This window comes from Rhopalosiphum padi, chromosome 3 (assembly GCF_020882245.1).
Source record: "Rhopalosiphum padi isolate XX-2018 chromosome 3, ASM2088224v1, whole genome shotgun sequence".
Classification (NCBI taxonomy): Eukaryota; Metazoa; Arthropoda; class Insecta; order Hemiptera; family Aphididae; genus Rhopalosiphum; species Rhopalosiphum padi.
The window spans coordinates 63212459-63226816 of record NC_083599.1 but is presented as its reverse complement, the minus strand read 5'-3'; the positions used below and the strand labels follow the sequence as shown (position 1 = coordinate 63226816).

Genomic DNA, 14358 nt, shown 5'->3' with positions numbered 1-14358 from the left:
GTAATTCACATTCAATAGTGGAAATATTTTTAATTTTATGTTTGAAAAATTGGAAAATTTATGTTTGACAAAAAAAAAAACCAAGTTTTATACTTTAATCAGTTGGGCTTGAATTAAATACGAAATATTAATTACGAAATATACTATAAAGTATAGAACATGAATTTTTCGCAATAATATTATTTTATTCAATCTCTGCAATAATATGCATTTTATCCAAAATATGCAAAAACATGCAAAATAAAAACACCACCATTTGGCATTTACATACCGTGCAAAACGTCCGCGATCGAATTTTACCAATTTATTATCACCATACAAAGTGTCCACGATATGCAACTCAAACAATAAATAGTACAAACTGTCCGTTTACCTTGAGTACCTTCCTGGCTACCTATTAAGTACCTGATATACTTATATAAATATAATCTAGTATATTTTCTATGAATGTAATATTATAATAATCGTACTGCGTGTTTCATATAATTTCAATGTTTCAAGGATAAACATGGTATAATTGTACAATATAAAAAATAAATATGATTATAATATGAACGATCTATAACAGTATAACATATAGGTATAATTAAATTTTTTGCTAAAAGAAAAACTGCAAATTTAGCATTACGGTGACACTAATCGGAGAGATCAGAATTTTTGTAGTTTTTTAGACTACAGACGACTAACCGAGAGAATGCAATGGACTTAAGCAGTAAAGCCCGCTCTTAACTCTTTCACACCAAAATTGAAACGTCATTCATGCGTTTTATGATATCGGAGTCATTCGTGCAAAACGCGTAGGTACAAAATATGTAACTACTGTGCACAACGCACAACGTTAACGTACGCTATTCGGCGCGCCGTTTTCATTATTATTCATTATCAATCACGGCGGCGTCGGCGCCTTATCATGAACGCGCGACGCCGACGCGCCGACGACACCGCTAACTCGCGACTGCGCGAAACGACCTCCACGTCCGCGGCTGGACGGGCCAGCCACTAAGCCCACCGCCAAGCGAAAACGCCCCGTTCCGCCGCCGCGATTGAATGCAACGAAACTACGAAACGTTCTACGCTACAGTTCGCAGTGCGGAATTGGACGCCCATTACGGCGTGTTATCGAATACGGCAATGTTTCGTTTTTTATTGAAACCATTATTATATTATATTATTCGATAATATATATATATATATGACACACGACGACGACGTGTGTATGTTCAACATAATATATTTTTATTTCGTTGTCCGCACAGCGCTACGGCTACCGTCAAGGCTGTCCCTTTCTCCCGCTCGTCATGCGCCACCACTGCGCGCCGCCCGGACTATAGTATCACAGTAATACGCGACGCCGCGCCGTATCATCGACATCGATGACACGCGACTTTTAAAAGTTTTATTTTTCTTCTTTATCATTACCGACGCGGGCGACGAGGAAAAAAAAAATAATAATAATAATAATAATAATACGTTTCTCCGCGGTAGGCACAAAACTACGGAACCGTCCGGTGGCCGGTGGGGAGACAACACTACAGTCGGTGCAAAACTACCAACTATACAGTGATATTATATATCATTGTTGTTACGATTTACCGTTTAGGCGTTTACGACATTCACTCCGTCTCCCGTCCGAATCAGTTGTGGTGCGTCACCGCCGCCGCCGCCGTTAATTATGTGATAATCAATCGACGACGTAAAACATTCGAAGAATTTCCCAAAGTTAAACACTGTATACCAGTGTTCCGCTTTTTGCGTATCACATACACACACACACACACACACACACAGACACACACGCTCGCGATAAAATATAATAATATATAATATTCGGACTGTGATTAGAAAGGAAGTAGTCAGTGAGAGTTTAATAAACGACACACATATATATATATATATATACACACATACACATAAATATAATTTATTAATTTTTTTAGCAATTATTTCATTACAATTTTCGTTTATTTAAATTTATATATTTTTTTAATTTATTTTTTTTTAACAACTTTATCGTTCCTACATTAATTCCGCAACACATAATAATTATTATATAATATTAATACAGTATTACGTTTTCAACGGACCCCGGGAGGAGAAACAGCTTGTAGAAAAATCCAAAATCACGTAAGTAAAACATTATCTACTTAAATATTACAATAAATACCTATGTGTATTATAATTTTACTACCTACTGACCCACTTCTTACCACTATCTCCCAAATGATTTGGTTGATCGGCCAATTCATATGATGATTTCATTCGCGAATTTGATAAAGTATTTATTGGGTAGGTATGGGGGGCAAAGCGCATTTTGGCATATGTTAACATCGTGATTTATAGTGCGTACTAGACATTTACGACTTTGTTAGGATTTTTCAGTATAGAATTGACTTTTTTCTAGTCTAAACACAAATATATATTTTTTTTTTTGAAACTATCTTATCAGTTAAAATTGCGATATTTTAACATAACATTTTTCTACTCTCACGGCATCTCTCTAGGGAGATATTTATATAATAATAAAAAATATAATTTTTACAATAGTGAAATTAAACATAAAACAAGGTCAGTTCAACCATCTACACGGAGGTGTTTCAATCAGTTGATCAATAAAATATATTATAATCTATTAGTATTGCAGTATCTGAGAGTCATGCAAGCAAGTTTATTTAACTAAATTACTTATTTACATAATACAAATATATTATTTCAAATATTTGTCCTGTTTAGTAAACAAACTAGGTACCTAATATTATTACTTAGCAAAGTATTTGAGCAATTATGTGGTTGATCATTGTTAATTGTATAATATATAATATACTTATCAAAAGTAAAATTAAAACAAAACTAAGTATCTTAAAGAAATTATTTAAGATAGTTATTATAATTAGACATTAGTTAACCACTACTCAGTAGTATAGCCAAGATTTTGCTTGTGGTATGGAAGAGGGGAGGGACACAGAACATATTTTTAAATTTCTCCAAAATTTAGTGGAAGAAACTGGGTCAGTCAAAAAAATATATGCTGATTAGCGCTTTTAAAGATCGGTAAAAATAATACCTAATTGTATTTCAGGTATACTGAAGTGCTTAATCATAGGTTTTAAAATGTTTGTTATATTTAGTATTTAAGTTTTGAATGTAGATAGATAGGTATGATTGTAAAAATATGTATTTATCTAGTTAAAATATATATTGTTTTCAAAACTGTGGACTGAAAGACTTAAATATTATTTTAACATAGAAGTGGATATATTATTGTTCATTATAATTTAAGAATATAAAACATTTTGACTGGTTCAAACAATATACAAATATTTTGTGAAATAACATTAATTAATTATTTTGCATCTTAATTTCTTTTTTTATATTTTTTTTATCATTAGATTAGATCTTAGTCTTAACTACCTACATACCTAGCAATTATTATTTTTATTATTAAATAATTGATTTTAAGTTAAATTTTTTTTTGCTCCACGTATATTTTGTTGTATCTAAGATATTCAAAAGATAAAAAATAATAGGTATTTATTTATAGAAATTTATTTAATCACATTAAATGCTGATTTATTTGTATAGTTGGGAATCAATTGTACAAAAAAATATATATATATATCATTCAGTTAATATAATTGATTACCTAAAATAATATAGGATAATAAGTACTTAATAACACATAGTTGTTTATTGAAAATAATTATCTTGGCAAATTGATAATCAGCTCTAATTAGTTTGGATAATTAATATTCAAATATACTTAGATTAAACTATTTGTATTAAAATACTATTATAATTATGATAAAAAAAATCAATAAAATAATCATTTTTTAGTGCCTCTTAGTTACCTAAATATAAATTTAATCAGGTTTAAAATCTTAAATTTAACATAGATAGATACATTGAATGAATATTTATTAAAATATTATTAAAGTTTTAGTACCTAATACATATTTTTTGTACTTATATTGTACATTTTTTTTGGTTATCCTAATTTATTATATTAATTCATAAATAATTTATTTTATTTAAATCAAAATTGAAGTTTATGAAATAAATAGGTAATTTCTTAGATGTGGCCTATGTATATTATGTTTTTAGTTAATTACACCTTAAAAAATATTACCTTTAACTATTATTATTTTATGGCTAAGAGTAACAAAAATATTTATCCTTTAAACTTTTTTGTTTCTCATCGATTATAATTGTATTTTAATCATTAAAATAACACTTTATTTGAAATATTTTGGAATTTTCTGTAATGGGAAATTTTTTTGAATCTTACACTTATACTATAGTATATTATTTTTATATTTTCTTTATGAAATGTTGAACAAAATACATATTGTCTTAATTATGTTAAACAATTTATTCCTCGATTTATCCTGTATAATTATTAAATATATATATACATGAAATTTTAAAAAAACTCATAGAGTTTTTATGTATTAAAAATAATTTTTAACTATTAGTCACATGATATTTTTACAAAGTAAATTCTAAAATATTAATACATTTTTAAAATTTCAAACTGCATACAACTAAACAATTTCTCTTGTACAATTGTATAGGCTAATAAATACACATAATTTCATATAATTTTACTAGCTATTTTTAACTCATAAAAGTTAATACCACTGTCGTGAAGAGGTTTTTCTTATTAATACCATTAATCTATATATTTTGAAAATAATATTGAGTAAAATAAATAGCAATACAAGTAGTGGCAAAATGTTATAAAATAAATATATATTATGTATTTATAATGTTCTATTTATGTTATATTATAATTTTGAGATTTTGAGGTTACTACAAAAATTATGTGGAATTTTGAATTAAATTTTCAGCCATAAGCTATTAAAACTTTATACATTTTTCACTACCAAGTAATTTGCAAATTTATATGATTTTGTCAAATTATGAATACCAAATGTTTATTGTAACAATTGTAACCATGTATTTTTTGATATTTTTAAATAAGTAGAATTTATGGGATATCTTGTTTTTAAATGTTAAAGCCTTAGGTTTTAAAATTAAAATGTTTTTATATTTTTGACCATAAAATAAGTTACATATATTTGTATCTTTGATAAATGTCATAAATATTTGAGCTTGAAATGCTGATAAAAAGCATTAGTGATTATAAATGTTGATGTTTGAATTTCTATAATAAAATCTCCTAATAAATTTAGAACCCTGTATAAATTTTTAAACTTTTTATTTAAAAACAAAGTGTTTAACATAAATTGAAAAAATAACTAAATAAAGTAGAACATTACAAATATTATAAAATAATTCAAACAAAGCCAGATTTTTTTTTAAATCAAATCATGTCAAGAATCAAGGTAATGCTAATATAAATATTTGATGATATTTTTAGTCTATGTTTGCTATCTTTTAAAAACCTACCTACTATTTTGGTGTTAAAATATTTTTGTTGCCCCTAAGTATAATAAAAATACATATTACAATTTTAGAGAACTATTACGATCCTTGATCCGCTCAGAACCTAAAATCTCAAAATATTATGCCTTTAACCTATGCATTATGATTTATGAAATATTTTTTAAATATAAGTATACCAATTTTTAATGTCTATTAAACAATCCAAAATGCATTAAATTCTAAATTTAGTTTGTTATCAAAAAGTATTTTTTTTATACTATACAGTTAACATATAATATTTACATATTTAAATGTACATAAAATATCAAATATAATATGTAAAACTAATGTTTTTCTTCAAAATGACATGGTTGTTTGAAATTAGAATTATTGTTGGGTGATTTTTGAAATAGATGTTATACTATTATGTATTTGGTAAATAAAGTAAAGTAATTTATATTATATATATTTTTTTTATTTTTTATATTATAATATTTTTTTATTGGTAAAGTATAAATTAATGTTAATTACATTAATACCTATTATTCATTTATTAATTTGTTAACTAAAATTAGTATTGTCCTTTTCGACACAAATAGAATTGTTATAATTATTCTATAAATTATTCTTACCTCCAAGTCCATATTTTTTTAATTTAATAATATATATATTCATACTGTTAGAAGTTCGCTTATTATGTCTGACTATAAATTATTAGTAACAAAATTATTTTTTTGTATGTTATACCTATTACCTATGTTTACTTTAATATTTATAAAGTAAAAATAACAAAATTTGGGATTCAATGAAAATTTATTTCTTAGTTATCTTTCTACCACTCATTGGTATTAAACTTTTGGGTTTATTGTAAAAACTGTACTTGAATCAATTGAAAATGTTATTAAATTGACGAGTGGCTAGTAGATAATCATTAAGTACCAATAATAATTATAAATGTTCAGCAAAAATATAAATTGATAATCACTGATAATATATTCAGACTATTTAATTCAACTCAAGATAATTAATTTAATACGCTTAAGAAATTGTCCATCATTATTTTTAGTTAAATTATTTAATGTGTCTATTATAATCTTGAATTTCAATTTTTATAACAAAGAACTTAACCAAAGTTTAGAACTATCAGCTTTAAAAAATAACTAAAAAAATAATAATGCGCAGAATATAGGTAATTAATTAAAATATATTCCAAATTGTTTAATTTTGCTTAAGTTATCTATACATAATTTGTTTAATATATAACTATATACCTATATTGAAATTTTTTATTTATGACTTTATTAAAAAGAAACCAGATACATCCACATTGAGGTGTATCAATAAATGTTGCATATATTTAATATAATAATATATAATTTATTATAAGAATTTAAAACATCAAGTTACATGTATGGGTAAGCTGTAATTTGCAATGCATTTGTAGTCTTGTATAGTATTGTACAATATTGTACTGCTATCTGTTAGAATTGTATAATATTTTGTAAATTTATTTTAACATGTTTATATGTAATACTACAGTAGTACATAATGCATATTACATTCACAGGTATTCCAAGTTGTTTGTTAGGTTATAAAATGTTGTAACTAATCTTGCTGAGTTGTGACATTATTATAGTAGTTTAGTAAATGGTTTGGTAACTTTTCACGATTTTATACAAAAATAATTTTGTTAGGCTTAGTTGAAACCACCAATTCTTTACTTTTCCATTATTTTTTGTAATTGTGTTAAGCTTATTTAAATTATTAAGGAAATGTTAACATATCCAACCTAGTTGCTTCAACTACCAACTATGAGTAGACTTAATTGTCCATTAAATAACTACGGTCACTTGAAACTACTGAAGCAATCCTCTTAAAAAATATTACTTTTTATTTGGACCAGTATTTTTATAATTATATATATATACAAATAAATGGGAAGTTATTAATATCTATTTGTTATATAAATTATTTGTCATTATTATTATAAAATACAATTTAATTATTACCTTGTAATAATTTTAAATATATTTTTCTCTTTGCAGTAATAAATATATAATGGCCAACAGAGCTGTACCGCAGAGGCCTAATGGTCAAACACCAGGAAAAATATGTCAGTTCAAGTTAGTTCTTTTAGGTGAATCATCAGTTGGAAAATCTAGTTTAGTGCTTAGATTTGTAAAAGGCCAGTTTCATGAATATCAAGAGAGTACCATTGGTGGTATGTATTTTTAACCACTTATATTTTAAATCTCTTTGTTATAATAATAATAATTTAATGATTTTTATACTATGATATATTTATTCAGCTGCTTTCCTTACCCAAACAATTCATTTAAATGATGTAGCTGTTAAATTTGAAATTTGGGATACAGCTGGTCAAGAACGTTACCATAGTTTAGCACCAATGTATTATAGAGGGGCTCAAGCAGCTATTGTAGTTTATGATATTACTAATCAAGTAATAATTTATTTGTTCTTTTTAAAACTGTAGATATATTAAGGTATTAATGAATAAGAATTTTCTTTAAAAGGATACCTTTGAAAGAGCTAAAAATTGGGTGAAAGAACTCCAAAGACAAGCAACACCTGGCATTGTAATAGCCTTAGCTGGAAACAAGTTAGATTTAAATACTATGAGAAGTGTTCAGACTGATGAATCACAAACGTATGCCTATGAAAATGGACTGCTGTTTATGGAAACATCAGCAAAAACAAGTGCTAATGTGACAGAAATTTTTAAAGCAATTGGTTCGTAATTAAAAACTAAAATGTATCAGTCTTATTTTATTTTTGACAATTAAATTGATTTAGCTGAAAAACTTCCTAAGAATGAAACAACTAATACAGCAGGGCAAGGCCGACGTCTAGTTGAATCTGAAGGAGCTAATAAGAGCCTTAGCAGCTGTTGTAAGTGATACAGTAAATCAAGTCAGTTTTCATATGGATTATTGACATTTAATCATCTAATAAACTATATAGCTTTGTAAAATTATTAAGCCTCAGAATTATATTTATCAATTTGCATTTAATATATTTATCAATATATTATCTAATAATATATACAAAATGTTTTGTTTATTTCCATTATGCTTCTGTATGCATAATGCGAGTATATTGAGCCATCAAGATGTCAATACTGGCTGATGTTGGTCATGTTCAATAATAGTTAATACTTATTTTCATTCATTCGATTTTTTTTTTTTTTTAGCAGTAAAATTGTTTATATTTAAGGATTTTTTTTACTCAATCAAGTTTTTACTATCAATTTTAAAATAAATTAAATATTTTACCATAGCAAGTCAGGTAGATTTTAATCTAATTAGTTATTACTTATATTAAACTTAAAACTGTGCATTTTAATTAAATATTATCCTAATTATTTATTGAAAATAAATTAGTTTAATACAAAAATTATTGTACCTACACTATCATAGGTCACTGCCAAAGTGATCAGAAATTTAACTGTTTTTATCTGAACCGTGATTTGAATGGTGATATTCATATGTTGTTACATTGTTTGGTTACCCCTCTAAACGTTTGCGATAATATTGTGATTAGAAAGTTTTTGATGAAATCGGCACTCAATACAATTTTATTTATAGAATATTATAACTGTGAACTCTGTGTTACTAAAATTTAATCACATATTATATTATATTTTATTTTGAAACCATTAAAATATATACTATTGGATCTATTTATATATATATATATGTGTGTGTATGTATTATGTATGTAAAATATATGGATATATATATGTATATGTATGTATATTTACCAGGTATTTGTTTAATGGTATAGAATTTTATTGTTATATATTTTATCCAGAAATAAATTAGAGTTATGTAATTTACTATGTATATTTCTTAATTTTAGTGGCAGTTTAGTAACTAGGTTTGTGTAAATGGTGGAAGAATATAAAACAAATATTGTATTTTATCATTACAAAATCATATTTATTTCATTTCAATTTATTGTTTTGTTTATTATTATTATTATTATCATTATTATTATTACAAGTACTTTTTTTTTTAAATTATTTTGTTGCTTTGATAAATTATTTTATTTAGAAAAATTGATATATAAGAAAAATTCCATTAAATATATGGTTGCAATATATAAATTTATATTAAATTTAAAATGTTTGTGTATAAAGTATAATAATAATAATAATAATAATAATAATAATAATACAAATAACAGATGCAATTGAAACATATTGACCAATGAAATTAATGTATATTTTTTTAATCAAATTTACTACCCAATGAGTAGTTATATTTTATTTTATTTATTAAATGCACGAAATATTATTATTATTATTATTATTATTTCTATAATACATATATACATATATACATGTATTATATAACTTAAATTAACAATCAGTGTTATCATCATAATCACATTAATTTCATTTTAGTTAATTTTTGTGCTGGACAAATAAAACTGTAATAACTGTATCTATTTTAATAACTATGTTGATGTTCATCAGTAATTATAATTATATTATAAATAAACAGTAGTAGATAATATAACTGAAATGTAAATATGATACAAAATAATTAGTTATGTAGTTTTAAACATTATATATATATATATCATATATTATAAAATATAATATAATATAAAACATGAACATAGTAAAATAAATAAAGTTGAGTTACGCGTTAAAAATTAGTAGACAATAGTTTTGCATGTGAATTTTGTATTATAGGTGTGAACAGCAGCGCAGAAGTCCAAAATTATATATATATAATAGTAATTTTGGTTATGAACAATCAAGATCTATAAAAAAAGTTATGACTTCTCACTTAGTCATAGGCGGACATTTGATTAACTTTTTAAGGGATTATAATAATCCAATGTAAAGTATCCCTGCACCCCCTTTTTTATACACAAATATAACATATTACCTTCAATTTTTGTGGGTCTATTGAAATACTTTGGTGGCTAAGCCCCTTTAAGTCCCTCCGATGTCCGCCTATGCATTTAGTATGGCATTGTCATTTGCCTTTCAGACAAATATAATATATATAATATGAACTTATGCGGTACTGGTTATAGACCTATTATAAGGACCACATTGATTTATATCAAATGGTTATGGTTGTTGACATTTTCAGTAGATGCAATGAAACCAAAAACTATTCTCTATTTTATTCATGTAGACAGTAATTGCACAATATAAACTATAGTGAAGTGCTTAGATTTTCAAAAGTATAAAGTAGGAAAGTAGTTAATTTTTTAGATCAAGTACTAATAATGACTCAAGTAAAAAATATAATGTTTTTTCTTAAACCTTAAACCATATAAATAAATACATGTAAGAAAATTAAAAATAATAATAATAATAATAATAATAATAACAATTAACATGTACCCCAATGTATTCTATTAAAATATTTTAATTTATTTATTTTGTATAAAACTAATTTAAAATTGTTAAAAATGTACAATAAAAATATTAGCAAAAAATATAATTTCAATTTGTTCAGTTAATACTCCTTATGATATCCTTACTACTTATTACTTATCAATAATAATAAAAGTAGTTTTATTTATAAAAATAATAATTATTGGTATAAGTTTTGAAAACTACTTGAGACAAAATTTTACTGCAAGTTGTGTTTACAAAGTAAAAAATGAACATAAATTATATTTGATCTGTGTTATTTATATTCTAAGAAACTTTTTACAATGTTGAGTAATATGAAAAAGAAAAAAACCAATTTTTAGACTTAAATAAAAAATATTTAAGTGTGTACATGTATCTAGATTCATTATACTATAGCCTATGCCCCTATGGGACTACATTTTAAAACTATTGCTGGAACAGTCCAGGTTAGTACATCTGTTGAGTGTTAAAATTAGTAAAATTATTATTTTTTTAAACAATACAAAGTTTAGGTTTTTAAATATAATATGTCAACTATTATAATTAGAGCTCGGAAGTTAATGTATTAAAAACTATCAAAATATGCATGCAAAAAAGCACTTAAAATCATTAAAATATACGCTGAATATGCATATTATTTTATTTTTTATGACAATTATATGCCCGACCAAGCATTAAGCAACGACTTTTAATTTTAATCAGGTTTTTATTTTATATTGGCAATGTTTTTATAAGGACATATTTTTCAACAAATAAATTTTGAAATATTATAAGTCCGACATTATCATGAAATATTAATAAAAAAAAAAACACATGATTAGATATACAAATGCAGTAAAATGCATTTTTATTTTAAAATATGCATATTTTTTTAAAACATTTCAAAATATGCGAAAATATGCACACTAAAATTTCATTTTTGAACTCGTTAGATTGTGATTCAAATTTTTATCTCATCCAAAAACTTTTTGATGCACTCAGTAATAACATATAAATGCATGAGCTTCCGGGCTCTAGTTATAACTGTTGTATGCATCCTGAAATTACCTTTTTTAATGTCCTACTTTCCGAGTGCTTCCGAAATAAGGTATCACCGGACTGTGTTCCAAGAAAAATTTTTGACATAGCCAAATTATTATCGAAATTAAAATGAAATGCAATGAAAACCATTTCCAGTATTTTTCAATCATAGCTGTAAAAATTAAACACCTATAAATTATTATAGTTGTAGATTTGAAGAGGCATGGTGGTCCATTGCGCCTAAGACAACAAATTGTTTCAACATAAACAATTTAAACACTAAAATGTTTGAAAGTTAAAAACTTTTTTATTGATCAATTGATTACTGGTCTAAGTGATTGGTTATTCTTTTTAGTGATGAATGTATTGATTTCACAATGATGTGTTTTTTTTATTTTTGTGTCTGTCATCACGTTTTGGAGTAGTAATAGTGTTTTGATTTATGACTTCAGCCCCTCTTTGAAAAGTAAATCGAACCTAGTTGGTACTTTGGGGTCAAAAGTATAGTCAAAAATTCCATTAGTTTTCAAAAGCGCCAGGTAAAACCTTGAAAAAGTAACAGAAAAACGGGAATTTTTACGGCGCATAACCACTTTTTTGATTTTGCTTTAACTCAAAAACGAATCATTGTAAATACTTAACATTTTCACCAAATGTTTATATTAGTGTTATATATTTACGATTAAATTTTCAAAATATTTAGAATTTTTAGACAATTGAAATTTTTGATTTTTCTAAATTTTTTTTCTTGAAATTTTGATAAAAATAATTTGGCTTTCCAAAAAATCTTTAGAATTTAATACAAGGTAAGTTGTTCTTATATCTTATTGTAGTAAAAAAAAATCAAAAACCGCGAAAATTTACAAGGAATTTTGTAGTTGAAAATTCATAAAACGTTTGTGATTTATATCTCAGGTTAAAAAATCCAACACAAGGTTCTCCATAACTTTCTTCAAATAACAGTAAAAAAAAAAACTCCAGCATCAATATAGAAAAAAATGTATGAGTGTGAAATTAATTTTTTTACGAAATCGAGTAAAATAACGATATATTACAATTTAATATAGGTAATAATATAATATATCCTACTAATTATCCTAGATTGACAAATCATCTCCGTTCAGAATCGTTTTTCTTATACAATGATACCTGTCATTGCATTCAAATTTAACACATCCATTATAGTGATCTACTTATCTCCATCTCTACTATACAGCAGAGCGATATCCACTTTTCCACCTTTTTATTTTATTATGTTTTTTAACATTAAAATGTGTTGTTTTTATTGTTTTTTTTATTACTCTCCGGCACATAAGATTTTAAAATTCAAAAAATTTGTCTTTTAGTAACTATTTGAATTGCCGATCTCTGGATTTTATGATTTTAAAATAACATTACCATAGTAATAGGCTAATCAAATAACTAATAATGGTACCTTGTAAGATAGAATGTATAACTACCTATTATACCTATAATACATATTTATTTAGTGGTTTTTGGTAGTTAAGCAATTTTATAGGTAATAGCTGACCCGGCAATGCTTCGCTATTGCAAGATTATTGATAGATTTATTAATACAAATATTGGATATACATTTTTTATTGCAAGATTTCTCAGATATTAAATTGCTATTTATTTTCTGGATGTTAAATAATTATTCTTATTTTAGACCACTTTTAGTCACGTCTTCATGGTAATGTAGCCATATAAATTTGAACTATGCCAGTATTTTGATAATTATTCAAAGACTTAAAAAATTTCTTTGTAAACAACGTTATCAACTTTTTCTGGATCGGAGGCAAAAATATACAAATTAAATTTGGATGTCACACGTGACAGGGCGACGTATAGTTGACCGTGAGAAAAACATTGAACGCTTAGGTCAATTCCAGCAACGTTAAGTGTTTGTTCCTGTGCTTTATTTATAGTCATTGCAAATGCTAGTTTAACGGGAAATTGAATACGTTTAAAATTAAAAGGTAAATCTGAGGGTATAATTGGTATTCTTGGTATTAAAATAGTTTTCCATTACCACAGCCTGTTAATATTATGCACTCGAGTAATAATGAACTTCTCAATTTTTTGATTTGTAGTCTTGTACCGTTGCAAAGTGTGGGTAGGCTCAAATTTCTCATTAAAATAATAGGTGCCCCTATTTTTAAAATCAGTGAATGTGGTGGGACTCCAGAAGGCGTTAAAGAGTTAAGAAATTCATTTGGGAAGTGGACTGCATCCTCTTTTTCTAAAACTGTATCAACTGAATAGTACATTTGTGATTGAGCGTCAAACCCAGATAGAATCAAATCATTTAATTTGTTGACTTGCTCATGTGTTGGTGACAAAATAGCCCTTTCTTGAAACCATTTCAATGATTTAGAAGATATATTTTGAATGTTCGGGTACACGTTTTGAATCAATTTTGTTATAGTGGGTACTGAATTACAGAAACTTTTAATATTTATTTTATCATTCGTTGCTTGAAATTCGCCTTTGCCTATTAAAAGTAAATCTTTGACAAAATTTATATTATCTTGATCTGTACATAGCACTCTCAT

General features: G+C 25.5%; 2 protein-coding genes across 3 annotated transcripts; one reads left to right on the top strand and one right to left on the bottom strand.

Annotated features, from left to right (window-relative positions):
- Nucleotides 1–1083: 1083 nt before the first annotated feature.
- Nucleotides 1084–10868, top strand: LOC132924478 (ras-related protein Rab-5C). Of its 2 annotated transcripts, none has more exons than XM_060988825.1 (5): nt 1084–2124; nt 7428–7603; nt 7692–7843; nt 7917–8133; nt 8197–10868. In XM_060988825.1, the coding sequence occupies exons 2-5, from the start codon at nt 7441–7443 to the stop codon at nt 8298–8300; spliced, it is 636 nt and encodes a 211-aa protein (XP_060844808.1). In that variant the 5' UTR covers nt 1084–2124; nt 7428–7440; the 3' UTR covers nt 8301–10868. The 2 variants fall into 2 exon arrangements, with proteins under 2 accessions (XP_060844808.1, XP_060844809.1); XM_060988826.1 differs by lacking the exon at nt 1084–2124 and adding an exon at nt 2516–2659.
- Nucleotides 10869–13552: 2684 nt separating this feature from the next.
- On the bottom strand, nt 13553–14358 carry LOC132925327 (uncharacterized). The gene is made up of 2 exons (XM_060989735.1): nt 13836–14358; nt 13553–13743 (listed from the first exon to the last, which is right to left on the bottom strand). The coding sequence occupies exons 1-2, from the start codon at nt 14356–14358 to the stop codon at nt 13553–13555; spliced, it is 714 nt and encodes a 237-aa protein (XP_060845718.1).

Excerpts from the sequence above, each read along its gene's own strand:
- LOC132925327 (XM_060989735.1), bottom strand. The coding sequence starts at position 14,358 with ATGAGAGTGCTATGTACAGATCAAGATAATATAAATTTTGTCAAAGAT. Across the intron at positions 13,744-13,835 it reads CATAATATTAACAGGCTGTG|CATTTGCAATGACTATAAAT; the intron begins GTAATGGAAAAC and ends CCGTTAAACTAG.
- LOC132924478 (XM_060988825.1), top strand. The coding sequence starts at position 7,441 with ATGGCCAACAGAGCTGTACCGCAGAGGCCTAATGGTCAAACACCAGGA. Across the intron at positions 7,604-7,691 it reads TCAAGAGAGTACCATTGGTG|CTGCTTTCCTTACCCAAACA; the intron begins GTATGTATTTTT and ends ATATTTATTCAG. Across the intron at positions 8,134-8,196 it reads AGAAATTTTTAAAGCAATTG|CTGAAAAACTTCCTAAGAAT; the intron begins GTTCGTAATTAA and ends AAATTGATTTAG.